Below are 20,753 nucleotides of genomic sequence, written 5' to 3'. Positions count from 1 at the left end.
TTGGATATTTGTCGATGAGGACTAATAATCCTTTACTTGACTTATCTTTAGATCGATCAGGTAATATACCAAAAAAACAAAAAAGAAAAAACACTTTTTTCTATTAAATCAAAACAAAAATAAATAATTCTATAAGGTTGAATAAAAATTCTATTAATCAGTTGATTTAATATAATTGCTATGCTTAGTGTGTGACTCGTTGGTTTTTTTAGGGTTAGATTTAAAAACAAAAATAGACCAGCCCATAAGTATGAATTAATAACCAACTCATCGTTTCGCATTATCTGGATATAAAGAACCAGTCGAGATATGATATATTAGTCATATCATTGTAGCAACTGAAATCTGTTTTGTATAAAAAAAGAAAAACAAGATTGATTAGGAGTTGTGAAACAATAAAAGTTAAAGTGTGTGGATAAATGAAAAGATGAGAGAAAGAGAGAAAAAACTACCAATGATATAGAATTCCAATATGTAAGGTCTATGATTCATTTTCATAAAGGAAAATGTAATAAAGCATTAATACTGAATTGATCCCTAATTAAACAAAATTGTTTTATTAAGAACAAATAAGAACAAAAAAATCACGAGCCCTGAGTCAATAAAAACTGAGAAGATTGACTCAAGATCAAATTTCATTTAAGAGCTCCGTTGTAGAATTCAGACCTAACCATTAATCGCGAAACGGTGGGAACGACAGAACCCGTGAGTGCATAAGATTCTATTGAAAACGAATCCTAATGATTCATTGGGTAGGATGGCGGAACGAACCAGGAACCAATTCATTTATTCTGAAAAGTCATGGCATAAACTAATCTTATAAAATTGAATTAAAAGAGTAAATATTCGCCCGCGAAATTTTTTATTTTTAAGAAAACAAAATTTTCTATAAATAGAAATCAAATACATGTTTACTTCTATATCAAATAAAGATATCCAAATTGATAATAGCTTATCAAAATCAAAGACTCTCAGGCTTCAATATATTTAATCAATATATTATTGATTAAATATATGTATATTATTTTATAATCATTTCCTTCGCGAGGAGCTGGATGAGAAGAAACTCTCATGTCCGGTTCTGTAGTAGAGATGGAATTAATAAAAAACCCTCAACTATAACCCCAAAAGAACCCGATTCCGTAAACACCATAGAGGAAGAATGAAAGGAATATCTTATCGAGGTAATCGTATTTGCTTCGGTAGATATGCTCTTCAAGCACTTGAACCCGCTTGGATCACATCTAGACAAATAGAAGCAGGGCGACGAGCAATGACACGAAACGCCCGCCGCGGCGGAAAAATATGGGTACGTATATTTCCAGACAAACCAGTTACAGTAAGACCTACAGAAACACGTATGGGTTCGGGAAAAGGATCTCCCGAATATTGGGTAGCTGTCGTTAAACCGGGTAGAATCCTTTATGAAATGAGTGGGGTAGCCGAAAATATAGCCAGAAAGGCTATTTCAATAGCGGCTTCCAAAATGCCTATACGAACTCAATTCATTATTTCAGGATAGAGATGTAGAACCAAAAGAAAAAGGTTTTTGGATGAAAAAAAACAATTGCAGGTTTCTTTTTTTGTTTTGAATAAACAACATTTTTTTTTTACTTCGCCCTTTGCATTGAAAAAACAGATCAAAAATGATATGATTCAACCTCAAACCCAATTGAATGTAGCGGATAACAGCGGAGCCAGAAAATTGATGTGTATTCGAATCATAGGAGCTAGTAATCGACGATATGCTCATATTGGTGACGTTATTGTTGCTGTAATCAAAGAAGCAATACCAAATACACCGCTGGAAAGATCCGAAGTAATCAGAGCTGTAATTGTACGTACTTGTAAAGAACTCAAACGCGACAACGGTATGATAATACGATATGATGACAATGCTGCGGTTGTTATTGATCAAGAAGGAAATCCAAAAGGAACTCGAATTTTTGGCGCAATTGCCCGGGAATTAAGACAATTAAATTTCACTAAAATAGTTTCGTTAGCACCTGAAGTATTATAAGATGAGACCCTAAAGACAGTTTTTATTTTATAGTATTTGAATGAAATTAATTTAGTAGATTTAGTAGATTGTTTGTGTCTCATGTATATGCCTTTAATTTTCTAATTAAGAAAAAAAAAAAAAAGAGCATGTTGATTATATCCAAATTTGGGGACAACCAAAATCTTCATTTATTATGAGTAAAGACACTATTGCTAATATACTAACCTCTATACGAAATGCTGACATGAATAAAAAAAGAACAGTTCGAATACCATATACTAATATCACTGAAAATATTGTTAAAATCCTTTTACGAGAAGGTTTTATTGAAAACATGAGGAAACATCAGGAGAACAACAAATACTTTTTGGTTTTAACCCTACGACATAGAAGGAATAGGAAAGGGCCATCTAGAACTGTTTTAAATTTAAAACGTATCAGTCGACCTGGTCTACGAATCTATTCTAACTATCAAGGAATCCCTAGAATTTTAGGCGGGATGGGGATTGTAATTGTTTCTACTTCGCGGGGTATAATGACGGGCAGAGAGGCTCGACTAGAAGGAATCGGCGGAGAAATTTTGTGCTATATATGGTAATCTTTCTTTTCTGATATCCAAATTATATACAGAACTTTCCTATTTCATATTTGTGAAAAAAAAAAGAAATAGAGAAAGGGTGGTTTTCAAATATTACGCTTCCCACATTAGTTAATCCCTCAAGTGAAAGAACAAAAAAGGTTCATGAAGGTTTAATTTCTGAACCACTTCCCATGGTATACTTTAGGTTCATTTAAATAATGAAAATCAGAGCCTCCGTTCGTAAAATTTGTGAAAAATGTCGACTGATCCGTAGGCGAGGACGAATTATAGTAATTTGTTCCAACCCAAGACATAAACAAAGACAAGGATAATTTTTAGAAAAAAGAGGAGAGGGGATTCTAGAAATCGAAAGGCCCTACTGTTCAAATAATAGAAATAAATAATAAATTAAAGGCTCTGTTTTGACATGAAACGGATATATCTCTATATCTCTGACTTAGCTTAGATTTATGAGATGATATAATTATGGCAAAAGCTATACCAAGAAGTGGTTCACGTAAGAATAGACATACGGGTTCACGTAAAAATGCACGTAGAATACCAAAGGGAGTTATTCATGTTCAAGCAAGTTTCAACAATACTATTGTAACTGTTACCGATGTACGGGGGCGGGTAATTTCTTGGTCCTCCGCCGGTACTTGTGGATTCAAGGGTACAAGAAGAGGGACACCATTTGCCGCTCAAACCGCAGCAGGAAATGCTATTCGGACAGTAGTAGATCAAGGTATGCAACAAGCAGAAGTCATGATAAAAGGCCCGGGTCTCGGAAGAGATGCGGCATTAAGGGCTATTCGTAGAAGTGGTATACTATTAAGTTTCATACGAGATGTAACCCCTATGCCACATAATGGCTGTAGGCCCCCTAAAAAAAGGCGTGTGTAAAAATAAACATTGAAGATATTTCAAAAGAAATAAATAATTCAATGATTTGATCAAATAATATCACTATGGGTCAAGAGAAAGTAATAGTATCTACTCGGCCACTACAGTGGAAATGTGTTGAATCAAGAGCAGACAGTAAGCGTCTTTATTATGGACGCTTTATTCTGGCTCCACTTATGAGAGGCCAAGCCGATACAATAGGCATTGTAATGCGAAGAGCTTTGCTTGGAGAAATAGAAGGAACATGTATCACACGCGCAAAATCCGATAAAATACCCCATGAATATTCTAACCTAGTAGGTATTCAAGAATCCGTACATGAAATTTTAATGAATTTGAAAGAAATTGTATTGAGAAGTAATCTGTATGGAACGCGCGAGGCATCAATTTGTGTTAAGGGTCCTGGATATGTAACTGCTCAAGATATCATCTTACCATCTTCGGTGGAAATTGTTGATAATACACAGCATATAGCTAACCTAACAGAACCAATTAATTTGTGTATTGAATTACAAATTGAGAGGAATCGTGGATATCGTATAAAAACGCCAAATAACTTTCAAAACGGAAGTTATCCTATAGATGCTATATTCATGCCTGTTCGAAATGCGAATCATAGTATTCATTCTTATGTTAATGGAAATGAAAAACAAGAAATACTTTTTCTCGAAATATGGACAAATGGAAGTTTAACTCCTAAAGAAGCACTTCATGAGGCCTCCAGAAATTTGATTGATTTATTGATTCCCTTTTTACATGCAGAAGAAGAAAACTTCCATTTAGAAAACAATCAACACAAAGGCACTTTACCCCTTTTTGATTTTCATGGTAGAGTGGCTAAACCAAGGAAAACGAAAAAAGAAATAGCATTGAAATATATTTTTATTGACCAATCAGAATTGCCCCCCAGGGTCTATAATTGTCTCAAAAGGTCCAATATCCATACATTATTAGACCTTTTGAATAACAGTCAAGAAGACCTTCTGAAAATTAAAGATTTTCGCATAGAAGATATAAAACATATATTGGACATTCTAGAAATAAAAAAGCATTTCGCATAAATTTTAATGAGTTTTGAATCTTTAACATCAGCCATATACTCGGAATATATCAAAAATAGAATTGACTAACCGTATCTAGGGAAAATTCACTTTGAAGCGACTATTCCCTAGATACACACGTCGTAATTTATTTATTTTATTTCAAAAAAAAAATAATAATAAATAAAAAATAAATAAAAATGGAATCGATTTAAAAAAGACCTAAAGTTAGGGATTTATCAATAGGTAATGTTGCTCCAATACCCAACCAAAGGGCTACTGCCGTACCAATCAAAAAGACGGTTGTCGCTACTGGACGACGAAATGGGTTTTGGAATTTATTAACATTCTCCAAAAAGGGTACTGTTAATAATCCCGCAGGTACTGAAACCATTAAAAGAACACCCAATAATTTATTTGGTACTGTACGAAGTATTTGAAATACGGGAAAAAAATACCATTCAGGCAATATCTCCAAAGGAGTTGCAAATGGATCCGCAGGTTCGCCAATCATTGATGGTTCTAGAACCGCTAAACCTACGTTACATGCAATAGTACCTAAAATTACTACCGGAAAAATATATAAAAGATCATTGGGCCATGCAGGTTCTCCATAATAATTATGACCCATCCCTTTAGCCAATTTAGCTCTTAATACAGGATCGTTCAAGTCAGGTTTTTTTGTTATTAGGATAGGTGAATTATTCTCGATCCATCCCCCGAAAGAACCGGACATGATAATTTTTCATCATCCGGCTCGAGCACGAATCAAATGAACCAAATATACCCATATAAAAAAATCGATATGCTAGCCATATCCACACATATATGAATGATTCTATATAAGTAAAAATTTACCAGTTTAGTTTCCTTTTCGGAGTTTCAACAATCAGACATTGCCCAAAATCCAGTTCTTACAGATAAATGCTCAATACCCAAGTAGGCTTGCAAGGTTGATTATAATCAAGTGCTTTATGGGTCGTCTCAGACCTTTCAATTGGGCTTTATCCCCCAAATAGCGAGACTTTTTGTATACAAAGAATTTACTTGTTACTAATTGAATTTAGCCTCTGTTCTTCTTTAGATCCCTTGTTTCACTCCGATAGTATAATAAATCAAGTCAATGCATAGGAAATGAATCCATTTACATACTATTAAGTAAGTGAAAGATATAAAACATAATCTAATCAAAATTATGCCACATCACTTATTCTTTCGACTGGATCTTACGGAGCCTGTTCATACATGACATGATCGAGTCTGATCATAGAAAAAAACAATTCTCTTCCAACGAACCACCTTATCCTCTATATCGAGCTTTCGCGGTGGTTGGAACAAAGACACATTTTTATTTTGAATTGAAATGTGGCAGATAAGGACATATATTCTGCACAAACCAATCAATAGTTCAAGTCACACACTCCCATAATCCATTTTATCTTTAGAGAATTCACTTCAACTATGAGTGTCAAATAAATAATTACTTTATTTATATATTTGGAGTTGAAGAGAAATATCCAAATACATGTCTTATTCTTTTCAATAATCCATATTTATAGCAATGAAATACTGTTGGGCCTACCCCATGTGATAACCAATTGATTACAAATAGTATAATATAGCCCCTTTATAAAGGACCGGAAATACCTTGCTTACGTATCATTAGGAAGTGCATTAACATAAATACGGCAGTAAGAAGAGGTAATACAAAAGTGTGTAAACTATAAAAACGAGTTAAAGTGGATTGTCCCACACTAGCACTTCCGCGCAATAACTCTACCAAGGGCGATCCTATTACAGGAATAGCGTCCGGTACACCTGTTACAATTTTTACTGCCCAATAACCTATTTGGTCCCAAGGTAAGGAATAACCAGTTACACCAAAAGATGCGGTCAATACACCCAAAACCACACCTGTAACCCAAGTCAATTCACGAGGTCTTTTAAAGCCACCTGTGAGATACACACGAAATACGTGGAGGATCATCATTAGTACCATCATACTTGCCGACCATCGATGAACTGATCGGATTAACCAACCAAAGTTAACTTCAGTCATTATATATTGAACAGAAGTAAAAGCCTCCGCAACGGTCGGGCGATAATAAAAAGTCATAGCAAACCCCGTAGCTACTTGTACTAAAAAACAAGTAAGCGTAATTCCTCCTAGACAATAAAATATGTTGACATGAGGGGGAACATATTTACTAGTTATATCATCCGCAATTGCCTGAATCTCAAGACGTTCTTCGAACCAATCATATATTTTATTGAGATAGGTAAGCCAAAAAACTCCCCCTCTAAGAACCGTATATGAAAATTTCATCTCGTACGGCTCAAACAGAAAGACCAAAATACAAGTTCTATCGGATATGCCTTCGAAACTTCCTAATTGTATTATTTACTCTTTTCTAAAGAAAAGATAAAGAAAGAATACAAAAACTGTTTATTATGGTTATAATGCCAAAATCTCAAGTCGGCTCATTTATCTCTATGTTGATCAGGCCTCTTGAATCTTCTATTTCCCTATTTTATTTATTTATTTGTGTGTAATGAGACTTTATTAGTGTTTTCTTTATTATTGATAGGAATTCTCTTGTTAAGACCCTATGAATCAATTAAAACCTCAGATTCATACTAAAACCACGATGAGTCAATAAAACCTTTTCAAACTAAGTCCAAAAATTCCTTGAGTAAGAATCGTTGGATCACCACTTATTCAATGAATAGACATAATGACTAAAAATCAAAAGAAACCTTTGTACTTTGATCAAAATAAGCAAAAAAGGGAGTCCGGTCACGAGGTCTGAATATTAAGTTAAGAATGAATCATAGTTGTAATACTTTAGTAAGATATTTCATATAGTCCGTGCTTCAGATACTATCATAGAATGACAATATCCGACGAAGTAAAACCATCTCTAGCAAGATGACAGACCCGCTCTCTGTACTATTCATAGGATCAATTCTAACAAGTCACACACTCATATTCCGGAAATACAGAAACAAAGAAATTTCACGATCGAACTACCAAAATAGAATGGGATAAAAATCAGAGAACTAAAAGCTTCACTTTGTAGTGAAAAGTGAGTTAATAGTTTTTGTGAATCTAATTCATTGAAATTCCGTCTAGTAAAATAGAAGAATTATAAATCTCCAAAATAATAGATAGGAATACCGCAAATAAAGCCATTGCGATACCCATCAAAGGAGTAGTTCCCCACCCAGGAGCTACTTTACCATATTCTGAATTCAATGGTTTCAATAAACTCCCTGCACCTGTTCGTCTTGAACCAGATCTAGAACTACCCTCAACAGTTTGTGTAGCCATAAAGCCTATTTTCTATTCATTGAGATCTGTTGACTTTGTATACCATTCCGTTGTAAATAAATGATCTTAGCATAGATCTATTGTGGTCTTTTAATAATAATGGAAACAGCAACCCTAGTTGCCATATTTATATCTGGTTTACTTGTAAGTTTTACTGGGTACGCCTTATATACTGCTTTTGGGCAACCCTCTCAACAACTAAGAGATCCATTCGAGGAACACGGGGACTAGTTGAAGTAATGAGCCTCCCAATATCGGGAGGCTCATTACTTTCAATCGAGATAATGAAAAATCATTTCATTTTTTAGTTGGAACTTTAGGCGGTTCTCGAAAAAAGATGGCGAAAAAAATAATTCCTAGAGTTGAGACTAAAAGGAATGTATAAACCAATGCTTCCATAGATTCGATCGTGGTTTACAATTATAGCTTCCATACCTAGTTATTTGAGTTGAGATCGTCTTCCGGATAAGAACAAAACAAGAGTAAAAGAAAAGACCTGGTATTCTATAATCAAAATCAAATCCCAAAACTAAAGACAAAAAATACCAAAACAATATTCTATCAGACTGCTTGTCTTTTTGTAGTTGGATCTCCAAGTTTTTGGAATGCTCCAAATTCTACTTGAGCATCCAAATCTGGGTCAATACCAGCAAAAACATCCCTGAACAAAGTTCTAGCACCATGCCAAATGTGCCCGAAGAAGAAGAGCAGAGCAAACGAAGCATGTCCAAAAGTAAACCAACCCCTCGGACTGCTACGAAAAACACCATCGGATTTCAAAGTAGCACGATCTAATTCAAAAATTTCACCTAATTGCGCACGTCTAGCGTATTTTTTCACAGTAGCAGGATCACTATAACTGATTCCATTGAGTTCACCGCCATAGAACTCAACAGTTACACCTACTTGTTCAACACTATATTTTGATTCTGCCCTTCGAAAAGGAACATCGGCTCTAACAATTCCGTCTCCATCTACCAAAACAACCGGAAATGTTTCAAAAAACGTAGGCATACGACGTACAAAAAGTTCACGACCTTCTTTATCTTTAAAGATAGGGTGTCCTAACCAACCAACAGCTATCCCATCCCCGTTGTCCATTGAGCCCGCTCTGAATAATCCCCCTTTTGCCGGATTATTGCCGATGTAATCATAAAAGGCTAATTTTTCGGGAATTTTAGACCAAGCTTCAGCTAAACTTTGATTTTCGGCTAGCCCAGCACTAACTCGTCGATAGATTTCTTGTTGAAAGTATCCTTGATCCCATTGATAACGAGTGGGCCCAAATAATTCAATCGGGGTAGTTGCCGAACCATACCACATAGTTCCAGCAACTACAAAAGCTGCAAAAAAGACCGCAGCGATACTACTGGAAAGGACGGTTTCAATATTTCCCATACGTAATCCTTTGTATAGACGTTGGGGCGGACGGACACTAAGATGGAATAGACCCGCCAATATGCCCAGGGTTCCCGCTGCAATATGATGAGAAGCTATTCCTCCCGGAACAAAAGGATCAAAACCTTCCACGCCCCATGCTGGATTTACAGCTTGTACCCTTCCCGTTAGTCCATAAGGATCGGATACCCATATTCCAGGACCATACAATCCTGTTACATGAAATGCGCCAAAACCAAAGCAAGCCACCCCTGAGAGAAATAAATGAATTCCAAAGATCTTGGGCAAATCCAAGGAGGGTTTTCCTGTACGTTCATCAGAAAATATTTCTAGATCCCAATACACCCAATGCCAGATAGCTGCTAAAAAGCACAAGCCAGAAAACACAATATGTGCACCAGCTACACCTTCGTAACTCCAAATACCCGGGTTCGTTATAGTTCCCCCTGTGATACTCCAACCACCCCACGAATTGGTTATTCCTAAACGAGTCATGAAAGGTATAACGAACATACCTTGTCTCCACATTGGATCAAGAACAGGGTCAGAGGGATCAAAAACTGCTAATTCGTATAGAGCCATCGAACCGGCCCAACCAGCAACCAGAGCTGTATGCATTATATGGACAGAAATCAAACGGCCGGGATCATTCAATACGACCGTATGAACACGATACCAAGGCAAACCCATAAAAATACCCCTTATATCAATGAAAAATAGACACTATGTAACTTTATTGCACTTTAAAAAAACTATACTAGGGACCTTTCTTTTTTAGTGGATTATCTCGGGGAAAGGATTCATATTTGTTCTATTCTTTTAGTAAGAATGTTTTTTAGTTTAGTAATAATGGAACAATTTTGCTCGTAGGAACAAGAAGCAGATTTATTCTACACCCGATAAGTACCAAGACGCAATGGTCGGACGTTGATCGCATTTTATCTGAGTAACTGCCTCTTTATTTGTTCATCATTCAAAGGACCCATTTGTAAGAATTTGCCTTTTTTATAATATGAACTAAACTTATTCAATCTATGCTATGTATAAAAAATGCTAAAAGATACAATATTATTAAGACAATAAACCTATTTACGCTTTCACATCAAAGTGAGATATAGTACTTAAATTTTTTTCATTTAATGCCTATTGGTGTTCCAAAAGTACCTTTTCGAAGTCCTGGAGACGAAGATGCATCGTGGGTTGACGTATAGTGCGACTTGTCAGATATATTGGGTCATATGGTATTTCCCCGTTCTCTTCCCCGATCGAGATATCCTCCCTTTCGCCCAAGAAAGATTGATTGAATTATCAAAAATTTGGAGCGTGAAATGCAATGAAGTGCACTTAAATATATTTTTTAGGGGGGTATACAAATTAATATTAGCAATTCAAATAATTTATGGTTGGCTTGGTTCGACCAATAAAATGAAGTATCCAGGCTCCGTTTAGAAACAAAACAATTGGTAATATATCTAGGATTTCTACTTAGATGATCATATTTTATATCATATTTTCTATTATATTCGATTTCTAATTTCTAATATGAATAGACGTGATTTCAAATAGAATATTTGGTAGGAGATATGAAATAAATTGATAAATTGAAAAAAAAAAGAAGTCGTAGCAAAAAGACATAGTATTTGTCCATTTGTCCTATATAGGCAAATCCAAATCGGGCAGATCTTTACTCGGAGTAGAGCATAAACCTAAAAGAATTCAAGAAGACCATTCAGGAACAAGAAAATTACATCGTGATTTGGATTCCGATGAAACAATACATCAATGAGAAGGTAGTTCAATAAGTTTGTTTATAAGTTTAGTGAGTTTTTTTGTTTATTTTTCTATTTATAGAAAAGAAATAGAAAAATAAACAGAAACAGACCAAAACTCATCTTTTTTACAAAATGAAAGAAAAAGAGCTCTTTTATTACAAATTCGACAGGGCCTGCTATGAAAAAAAAAAAAAACTATAATCTACACATTGATTCTTTTTTTTTTCGCAATTTGGGTTGAACCGTATGCATCAAAAGATGCATGTACGGTTCCAAAGGGATACAATTTTATCCCAATCAACCGACTTTATCGAGAAAGATTACTTTTTTTAGGCCAAGAGGTTGATAGCGAGATCTCAAATCAACTTATTGGTCTTATGGTATATCTCAGTATAGAGGATGATACCAAGGATCTGTATTTGTTTATAAACTCTCCCGGCGGGTGGGTAATTCCTGGATTGGCTATTTATGATACTATGCAATTTGTTCAACCAGACGTACAAACAATATGCATGGGATTAGCCGCTTCAATGGGATCTTTTATTCTGGTCGGAGGAGAAATTACCAAACGTCTAGCATTCCCTCACGCTTGGCGCCAATGAGTTTTTATTTTTTATTTGATTTGAGAGAAAAAAAGACTATGCCTTCGCGATATAAGAAATATGATTAAGTAATAATAGCATGGCATTTCGAATTCGATATGAGAATTTTTTTGTTTTCAAAATTGTTACATTATGTATCGAAAGAGTAGTATGAGATATAAGGGTATTTCCTATTTTAGCTGATATATCAGGAGACCCATTTCAGCGTCACAAACTTTTTTCACACCGAAAAACTTTTAACAATATATATTTATATTATGAATGAATACGAAAATAGAATTTCGTTTTTTACTTAGATATATATTTTTGATATATATATTTATATATATATATTTTTTTTTCAAATAAAAAAACTTTGGGATTGCTAACTAATAACTAACAGACGAAATATATATATAAAGCAACGGAACCATCATAGTATTTTTTTAACTACTCAAAAAGGAAGGGTGGTTATTGGATCATTGACCTATGTGAATAGGATAGACCCTATAATTATTTAATTTATTTTCGATTTCTTCGATGTAAGGTAAAAAAAAAAGGGACAAGTGAATTCCATTATAGAGCCGTATGCAATATACAAAAGATGCCTGTACGGTTGTTCAATTCTATCTTTTTTTTTATTATCTTATTAGTCTTTTTCACCTTTCATTTCATTATGCGAGATAAAAGAATTTAAAATTATGTTATATCATCAGGGTAATGATCCATCAACCTGCTAGTTCTTTTTATGAGGCACCGACAGGGGAATTTATCCTGGAAGCGGAAGAACTACTGAAGCTGCGCGAAACCATCACAAGGGTTTATGGACAAAGAACGGGCAAATCTTTATGGGTTGTTTCCGAAGACATGGAAAGAGATGTTTTTATGTCAGCAACAGAAGCCCAAGCTCATGGACTTGTTGATCTTGTAGCGGTTGAATAAAGAAGAACAGGGATTTCCGCAAATATGCAATTTGATATTTTCATTTTCTCTTTTTACCAGGTTTAATATAATAACAATAAAATAAATATTGTATTTGATGAATCTATTAATAAAAAAATGATTCATAATCATCCGGTTAGGATCGATCTAAACCAACCCATTATGTATATGATTCAACATGCCAACTATTCAACAACTTATTAGAAAGACAAGACAGCCAATCAAAAATGTCACGAAATCTCCCGCTCTTCGGGGGTGTCCTCAGCGACGAGGAACATGTACTAGGGTGTATGTGCGACTCGTTCAGATCATGGATTAGGCCAAAAGAAAGAAAACAATTGATTCAGTATCAGTGATCAATAAGAGTGAATAGGATAGAATGGAAAAACACCATTCACTATCGAATCGAAAAATGAAAATATCTAAAAATCTAAAAAAGATCTATCATATCCTTTTATTGTGGTATCAAATTAATTTATGGTTGCTATTGGTACAAATCCAATCACTTCTATTTTTCATTTAAGATGAGAAAGAATTCCCCATTGGTAGCAAATGGTATTCATTAAGCAGGGAAATCCTATTTAAAAAGCAGAAATATTCTGCCTTTACTCTTGACTCTTGCAAGAACGGACTAACAGGGTCAGCTACTCAGCTAATCTTCATAATATAATTAAATACCGTTACTGTATGGGTGGGTCTCGTTGTGAAAGACCTATTACTGGATAATTATGGGTAGAGCCAAAGAGTGTGAACTGTACAAGTTAACAATAACATTGATTAAATGAGGGAAGAGGCTCCGGTGTATAGAGAGGACCTTACCGTTTAAGAAGTAACCATAGAAACGATGGAACCCACTATACCTATTTATTATATTTACTACTTTTTTAGTTACTATGTTTTATAGTATCAATACAATTTCTTATTTCTAGGTGAGAGGTCTAGAAAAAAAAAAAAAAGGAAAAAATCGTGGTTGGGAAGGTTATAGTAGCAAAAGCCATTGGAATTTTTATTTTATACATTGGAAGAATCCGTTTTCTTATTAATAGACTAGAAAAGGGAAGGACAATAACTGAAAGAAAAGAAATCAATTAGTTATTCATCAAAGTTTCATTTAGTCAATGACTAGAATTAAACGAGGATATATAGCTCGAAGACGTAGAACAAAAATTCGTTTATTTGCATCAAGCTTTCGAGGGGCTCATTCAAGACTTACTCGTACTATTAATCAACAGAAAATAAGAGCTTTGGTTTCGGCTCATCAGGATAGAGGTAAGCAAAAGAGATATTTTCGTCGTTTGTGGATCACTCGGCTAAATGCAGTAATACGAGACTATAAGGTATACTACAGTTATAGTAGATTTATACACAATCTGTACAAGAAGCAGTTGCTTCTTAATCGTAAAATACTTGCACAAATAGCTATATTAAATAGGAATTGTCTTTATATGATTTCCAATGAGATCTTAAAAGAAGGAAATTGAACGGAATCCATTGGAATGTTTTAAACGGAGTTCCCTGGCGAATGAACTCCGGGAAGGTAGAGTAGAAATTAGTATGATAAAAAAAAATAGGATAGAATTTGATAAAGTCGTCACAATGAACAAATACGTTCAATAAAAAAAGATTTATTCTTCTTCCCCAATTCTTTTTTTTCTTACGACACTACAATCAAATCTTAATTTTGATATTGTTTGAACAAAACGTCAATTCGCATTTGAGTTCGGATTGGTTTTTTTTTGATTCAATTGAAATTGAAGAGAAAGCCTATTTATTTTTAGTTCTAAGACCGGTAGGTCTAGGAGTCGACTCGCTTCTTTCAAATTGTTTCTCATTATTAAGAAAAGGTAACGAAGATAAAATACGAGCTTGTTTTATAGCAATAGTAATTAATCGTTGTTGTTTTAAGGTCAATCTATTCACCCGTCTAGATAATATCTTTCCCTGTTCACTAATAAATCGACTAATTAAACTCATGTTTCTATAATCAATTCGATCCCCCGATTGTATCGAGGGCAAACGCCTACGAAAAGATCGCTTGGATTTAAAAAAGATTCGCTTGGATTTATCCATGATTTTTTTATTCCTTGTCCCGAAAATATTAATTCTATTTTGATCGGATCAAAAATGATTTCAAATTAAGAAATAGAATTTTTTTGTTTATATTTAAATAAATATAGGATCCGTTGGATATGATATAATTGTTGTTATATATAATATGTAATTATTGTTATTATAGAATATGTCTTTTTCGTCTTCCTTGGAATGTAAGGCGGACACGCGAGCGATCGGTTCGATCTATTTCTTTATCTCCCCGTGAATCGTATGTTTGTAACAAGAAGGACAGAATTTTCGCAATTCCAATCGACTAGGCGTATTATGTCGATTTTTTTGAGTAATATATCGGGAAATGCCTATTGATTCCTTATTCACGCGGTTTCGAACACAACTGGTACATTCCAAAATAATCGTTACTCGGGCATCTTTACCCCTAGCCATGAACCTCCTTTGGGTTTTTGATTGATTCAACTCTTCTATTTTTCTATTTTCCAATCCGAAGCGAAGAAGAAGAAAGGAAGGAAAAAATAGAAGTTGCTAACTTGAAATCCAATTATTAAAGATTTCGTTGCAATCAATATAGTAATAATAAGTAATATAAAAATTTCTACTTAAATATTTAATTTAGTATTTAGAATTTATAATCGCTGTACAATATTGAAGTTTTTTGTATGATATTGTTGCCACAGCTAGTCCATTTTCTTTCTCATTCTATTATTAATTAAATATTAATTAAATTTTTAGCCTGGAAACCCAAGTTCTTAGTTTCACGCGGGTCAATCCGCTTTTATTCTTTTTCGAATTTATTTTGAATTCTAAAAATTAAGATAAGAAGAGAAGGGGAGGGATTAGTCACAAATTTTTGATTGTATCTCTAATTTAATTTTCGTCACCCCTTCCCAATTACTATCATTAAAAAAAGGGGAATATCAACGCATCCGGAAATAAACGATTGATCTCTATCAATAATCCTGCTAAAGACCCAAACCATATAGTACTTACTACCGGTGCCACGGAAAGATATGTTTTTAGATCTCGCATTTAAAATCCTCCTTCTTTTTATTCGTTATTGTAATTTTAATACAATTTGTAATACATAATGCTAATACATATAGAAACAGATGCGTATATGTAGTTAATGACTGACACTTGTATTTCTACGCAGAATCCCTAAGACAAATTGGAATATACAACTTGAAATGTACAATGATTTAATAGATATTCATTAGTTTTTTCTTAAAACAACAAATACGTCCCTTTCTGTTTGAGAATTCCCCCAAAATATTCATTTTTTTACGATGGGTTTCATATTATATTTATTTAGTACGTATATAAGTCTATTATTATTATATGATATGAGCCTAAAAAAGAAAAAATGACAAGATAATTGAATTTTGTATTTCAATAAAAGAAATAAAAATGTGGAAAACAAGACAAGGATTCTCTACAATGACACTGTAGACCAATTGAAAGGGATGTAGCGCAGCTCGGTAGCGCGTTTGTTTTGGGTACAAAATGTCACAGGTTCAAATCCTGTCATCCCTACCTATTACTTATCTTATGAGCAGTAACGAGGAATCAATTGAGATTGATTAAAATTGGATATACCTAAGCAATAGAGAATAAAATTCTCTAGGATAGTATATATATCTAAGTTGGGTTACAAAGTTATTCTTGTAATAATAATTAAGATAATTAAGGCGCTCTTAGTTCAGTTTGGTAGAACGTGGGTCTCCAAAACCCGATGTCGTAGGTTCAAGTCCTACAGAGCGTGCTTCGATTCTTCTTATTTGTTAGGTCGAAAATAACACAAAAATAATTGAACAACAATCTGAATTTGACCTCCTGTAGATTAAAACAAGTAGGAGGTCAATCAAAAAAAGAGATGTTAATTAATCAAAGATCCAATTGATCACCACGTCTGTATTGTAAATATGCAGTTACAAATAATCCAGCCAAAGTAATAGGAATTAGACCTAAGACAATTCCAAATAAAAAAACTTCAATCATTTCAATTTCTTTGAAAGGGGAAAAGGAGAGGTAATATCTATCCTTAAATTTTAATCGGTATTACTCATGAATCTCAATGACCAAAAATTGAAAATTGACACGTTAAGTAACTATAGAATAAATGAACTACCACAGAAGGTTTTTATGAATTGTTCGTTCAATTAATTTCAAATAAGTCCTATCTTGTTCAGACCGATAAATAGAGCTGAGGTTATAGTCAAAGCTGCTAGTAGAAAACCGAAATAACTAGTTATAGTAGGCATAAAGAGACTAAATGAAATATGTTCTTTTTATACATATGTTTCTAAAGCACTTCCCTAAATTTCCATTTATAAAAGATACGAAGATAAACAAAAATACCAATTGAAAGTTTTTGATTCATCAATTATTATAATTATAGAAGGCGGTCCTAACAAAAATAGAGTAACATAGGTAAGAAATCAATTCATCATTTGTGACATCTATCCATTTCGAAATTTCGAATCAACCGATTCATTGAGCAACTCTTGAGTTGAGTACACTAAATAAACAATACAATATCTAATATATATTAGTATATATAGAATATTTTAAATAAATTTTAAATAATTAGAAAAAAAAAAGTAAAAATAGTTGTTTTAGAACTTCATTCAAAAAGGAAACTTTCTTTGAATCACTCTGAAATAAAATTACCAAATCTTTTTTATTTTGATTATTTTTTGATTGTATCGACGAATCCTTTTTTTTACTTAATTTTCAGTTTAGAACGACAAGTGATCTTAGCTTATAATGAAAATGTCCTTTACTTTTTTACTTTAAATTGAACTTATTTTTATATTTTGTCTTTCTTAATTACATACAAAGCTCCATCTTTGTAATTAGTTCAAGAAAGACCCTTTTCTTTGGGTCTAATACAACAACACTCTGTGCATCACGAATATTGATTATTATTTATTTTATTTATTCGTTGTTTTCTTTCCTTGAATACTAATACTATCTAGTATTTTTACCTCATCCTCAGTTTCGAGTCCGAAGCTAATAATAGAGAAATTGAGAAAACCTTTAGATTATTATATTACAAGCACTACTACAGTTACTGCAGGAATTGTAATGATACAGGAATTTGAGAAAGACTCTATTGAATAGTTGAATAGTACAAATTCTACATGTACACGCAACAAGAAAAAAGAAATTCTCTAACACTTCGTTTCGATCCTGATTGGGAAATTTCGTTGCTGTGTCAGAAGAAGGATAGCTATACTGATTCGGTATACTCTAAAGAAACCCTTGGTACACTATTGACGATCTCACAAAGATCTGATTTCAGTGAATTTCTGTTTACTGATTTCATCTTTTACGGAGTCGACCCCCCTTTGACTGTACAAGAATATGCGGAGCTTAAGATGTCTGGAAGCACAGGAGAACGTTCTTTTGCTGATATTATTACCAGTATTCGATACTGGGTCATTCATAGCATTACTATACCTTCCCTATTCATTGCGGGTTGGTTATTCGTCAGCACGGGTTTAGCTTACGATGTATTTGGAAGTCCCCGTCCAAACGAGTATTTTACAGAGAGCCGACAAGGAGTTCCATTAATAACAGGCCGCTTTGATTCTTTGGAACAACTCGATGAATTTAGTAGATCTTTTTAGGAGGCACAAATGACTATAGATAGAACCTATCCAATTTTTACTGTGCGATGGTTAGCTGTTCACGGACTAGCTGTACCTACCGTTTCTTTTTTGGGGTCAATATCAGCAATGCAGTTCATCCAACGATAAACCTAATCCGAATCATAGAGCTACGACACAATCAAACCCGAACGAACAAAATGTTGAATTGAATCGTACCAGTCTCTACTGGGGGTTATTACTCATTTTTGTACTTGCTGTTTTATTTTCCAATTATTTCTTCAATTAAAAAAAGAAGAATAGGAAATAATAGTAGGAATTCTCTTATCCCATTCGGAAGGATATCATCTCATAATTATCTATGGCTGTTTATGTCTCTAGCACGACCACCTGATGAAATGTGGAGGAAAGTAGGACAAATGGCTGATACTACTGGAAGGATTCCTCTTTGGATAATAGGTACTGTAGCTGGTATTCTTGTGATCGGTTTACTCGGTATTTTCTTTTATGGTTCATATTCTGGATTAGGTTCATCCCTTTAGTAATTGGGTAAACTGAGTTGTAGACAGGACATGAAAGCGTAAGAACTCAACGGAATCCCCCTCGAAGAAGACAAAGAAAGAGGGGGTAGGTCCCGTTGAGCTCTTAATAATCATAATATTTTATTCGTCTAAATCTAAATGATAACAAAAAAAGGATTTTTTTCGGATGTTTCAAAAAACTCCAGTTTCGTTTTTTATGATATTTTTAGAAAATTAACTTAAATTACTTGATTCAGAACATCTGTTCCTCGATAGTATCCGTCCATACTTTATTTATGGAATAAATCTAAAAGAAGGGTTATGATAAACCTAGAAAAAAATAGAAACTACGAGACGAATAGGAATCTTTAACGAACGGGATCAAGAATGATTATTATTTCGACACAAGAAAGGGTTGTGGAAAATTCCTTTTCTTGTGTCAAAGATTAGGAATACAACTAATCCCTTTTCGAATTAGAATGCTTTCTTCCTCTCATTCATTTTTTTGATACTTTGGTTTCTATTTTCTGCTTATTTATCTTATGGTTAGTGTTGAGTTAAATTGAGTTAAATAGCATTCTATATCTATTAGAATAGAAAACTATTGATTCATTCGATGGAATTTTAAATGGCATGGCATTGAAATCGGACAATAGTGACATAATCATACCGCTTCGGTTTTGATTGAAAAAACAAAGAAATAAATAAGTAAAGTCAAATAGTCTTCTTCACAGTATACATACTATAACTAGTAATGCGTTACAAGTAATTCTCAAAAAATGTAATGTATGATATAAGATAGAAAACTAAAATAAAAAAGCCTAAAGACTTTTCAGAATTTTTTTGATAGAATTCCATAACAAATTTTCCAACAAAAATCGGGGTTCTTTTTAGAGCTTGGTATTGAAAATCTGTGGATCTAGAAATTCATTTCGGACAATTGAACCTTTTCAAACTGTTTCTTTTTAAGAACCAAAAAGATTTGTGCCAAAATAACCGATGCCAAGAAGAGCAAAAGGCCTTGTACACGTAATGGATCTTGAAGTACTATTTCCGCATCCCCTTGACCAAATCCACCCACATTAGGATTACTCGTTAATGGTTGATCCAGTTTGATGGATTCGCCCTCTGAAACAAGAAGTTCGGGGCCTGGAGGAATAATATCAACCACTTGACGTCCATCAGATGCCTCCACTATGGTTATTTCGTATCCCCCTTTTTCTTTTCGTATGATTTTGCTTACTATACCCGCCGCTGTAGCGTTATAAACATTATTGTTACTCTTGCTCCCGTCGGGATAAATCTGACCCCTTCCTCTGTTCCCGCCTACATATATGGGATATTTTAAGAAATGAACGTCTTTCTTAGTAGTGGGGTCCGGGGAAAGAATAGGAAAGGTGATTTCACTATATTTTTGACCAGGAACGGGACCTATCACAAGAATATTTTTTTTAGTGGGGCGATAGCTCTGAAAAGACAGATTTCCCATCTTTTCTTTAATCTCGGGCGAAATACGGTCGGGAGGGGCTAATTCAAACCCCTCAGGTAAAATAAGAACAGCACCCACATTCAAGCCTCCTTTTTTACCATTAGCAAGAACTTGTTTCAGTTGCAGATCATAAGGAATTCGAACAACTGCTTCAAATACAGTATCAGGCAGTACCGCTTGTGGAACCTCGATATCTACGGGCTTGTTAGCTAAATGACAATTGGCACATACAATACGGCCTGTCGCTTCTCGTGGATTTTCATAACCCTGTTGGGCAAAAATGGGATATGCATTTGAAATGGGTGCCCTGGTTATTATATATATTAATAGTGATACGGAAATGAATCGAATAATCTCTTCCTTTATCCAAGAAAAGGTATTTCTAGTTTGCATAGTCCAATCATTTATCCCGAAAATTTCTACAATAAAATTAGATAAGTCACTAGTATAGTTTCCTATCTATGATTCTGCTTTGAAACAAGTTCTTGCAACAGGAAGAGGCTTCTGTGAGGTGCT

The 20,753-nt window shown here is 34.0% G+C and overlaps 6 protein-coding genes, 2 non-coding genes and 1 pseudogene across 8 annotated transcripts in view; 7 read left to right on the top strand and 2 right to left on the bottom strand.

The window, feature by feature from the left end:
• The window catches only part of LOC133037466 (large ribosomal subunit protein uL2cz/uL2cy-like), a 7,390-nt pseudogene extending 3,041 nt beyond the window's left edge, over positions 1 to 4,349 (top strand).
• The window catches only part of LOC133037040 (small ribosomal subunit protein uS3c-like), a 5,688-nt gene extending 1,339 nt beyond the window's left edge, over positions 1 to 4,349 (top strand). Inside the window, exon 2 of the mRNA XM_061113846.1 lies at positions 1 to 4,349. This exon is cut by the window's left edge and continues 685 nt beyond it. Coding sequence (XP_060969829.1) covers positions 1 to 25 — 25 coding nt within the window. The 3' untranslated portion in view covers positions 26 to 4,349.
• LOC133037037 (photosystem II CP47 reaction center protein-like) overlaps positions 1 to 9,944 on the bottom strand; it is a 10,660-nt gene extending 716 nt beyond the window's left edge. The window contains exons 1-4 of the mRNA XM_061113843.1: positions 8,421 to 9,944; positions 7,669 to 7,868; positions 6,175 to 6,822; positions 1 to 5,244 (exon numbers count right to left, since the gene is read on the bottom strand). The exon at positions 1 to 5,244 is cut by the window's left edge and continues 716 nt beyond it. Coding sequence (XP_060969826.1) covers positions 4,737 to 5,244; positions 6,175 to 6,822; positions 7,669 to 7,868; positions 8,421 to 9,944 — 2,880 coding nt within the window. The 3' untranslated portion in view covers positions 1 to 4,736. The remainder of the gene's footprint in view (positions 5,245 to 6,174; positions 6,823 to 7,668; positions 7,869 to 8,420) is intronic.
• On the top strand, positions 1,163 to 2,020 carry LOC133037039 (large ribosomal subunit protein uL14c). The gene is made up of 2 exons (XM_061113845.1): positions 1,163 to 1,438; positions 1,640 to 2,020. The coding sequence occupies exons 1-2, from the start codon at positions 1,163 to 1,165 to the stop codon at positions 2,018 to 2,020; spliced, it is 657 nt and encodes a 218-aa protein (XP_060969828.1).
• Positions 3,069 to 4,349, top strand: LOC133037463 (small ribosomal subunit protein uS11c). Its single transcript, XM_061114855.1, has one exon. The coding sequence runs from the start codon at positions 3,069 to 3,071 to the stop codon at positions 3,483 to 3,485; it is 417 nt and encodes a 138-aa protein (XP_060970838.1). The 3' UTR covers positions 3,486 to 4,349.
• On the top strand, positions 3,551 to 4,546 carry LOC133037038 (DNA-directed RNA polymerase subunit alpha). The gene has a single exon (XM_061113844.1). The coding sequence runs from the start codon at positions 3,551 to 3,553 to the stop codon at positions 4,544 to 4,546; it is 996 nt and encodes a 331-aa protein (XP_060969827.1).
• Positions 9,945 to 12,553: 2,609 nt separating the features above from the next.
• LOC133037458 (cytochrome f) lies at positions 12,554 to 20,705 on the bottom strand. The gene has a single exon (XM_061114851.1). The coding sequence runs from the start codon at positions 20,628 to 20,630 to the stop codon at positions 19,668 to 19,670; it is 963 nt and encodes a 320-aa protein (XP_060970834.1). The 5' UTR covers positions 20,631 to 20,705; the 3' UTR covers positions 12,554 to 19,667.
• TRNAP-UGG (transfer RNA proline (anticodon UGG)) lies at positions 16,076 to 16,149 on the top strand. Its single transcript has one exon. It is a non-coding gene; the product is annotated as a tRNA-Pro (tRNA).
• TRNAW-CCA (transfer RNA tryptophan (anticodon CCA)) lies at positions 16,305 to 16,378 on the top strand. Its single transcript has one exon. It is a non-coding gene; the product is annotated as a tRNA-Trp (tRNA).
• Positions 20,706 to 20,753: the final 48 nt, after the last annotated feature.

Source organism: Cannabis sativa, chromosome 4, assembly GCF_029168945.1.
Source record: "Cannabis sativa cultivar Pink pepper isolate KNU-18-1 chromosome 4, ASM2916894v1, whole genome shotgun sequence".
Classification (NCBI taxonomy): domain Eukaryota; kingdom Viridiplantae; phylum Streptophyta; class Magnoliopsida; order Rosales; family Cannabaceae; genus Cannabis; species Cannabis sativa.
This window is presented reverse-complemented; position numbering and strand designations above follow the sequence as displayed.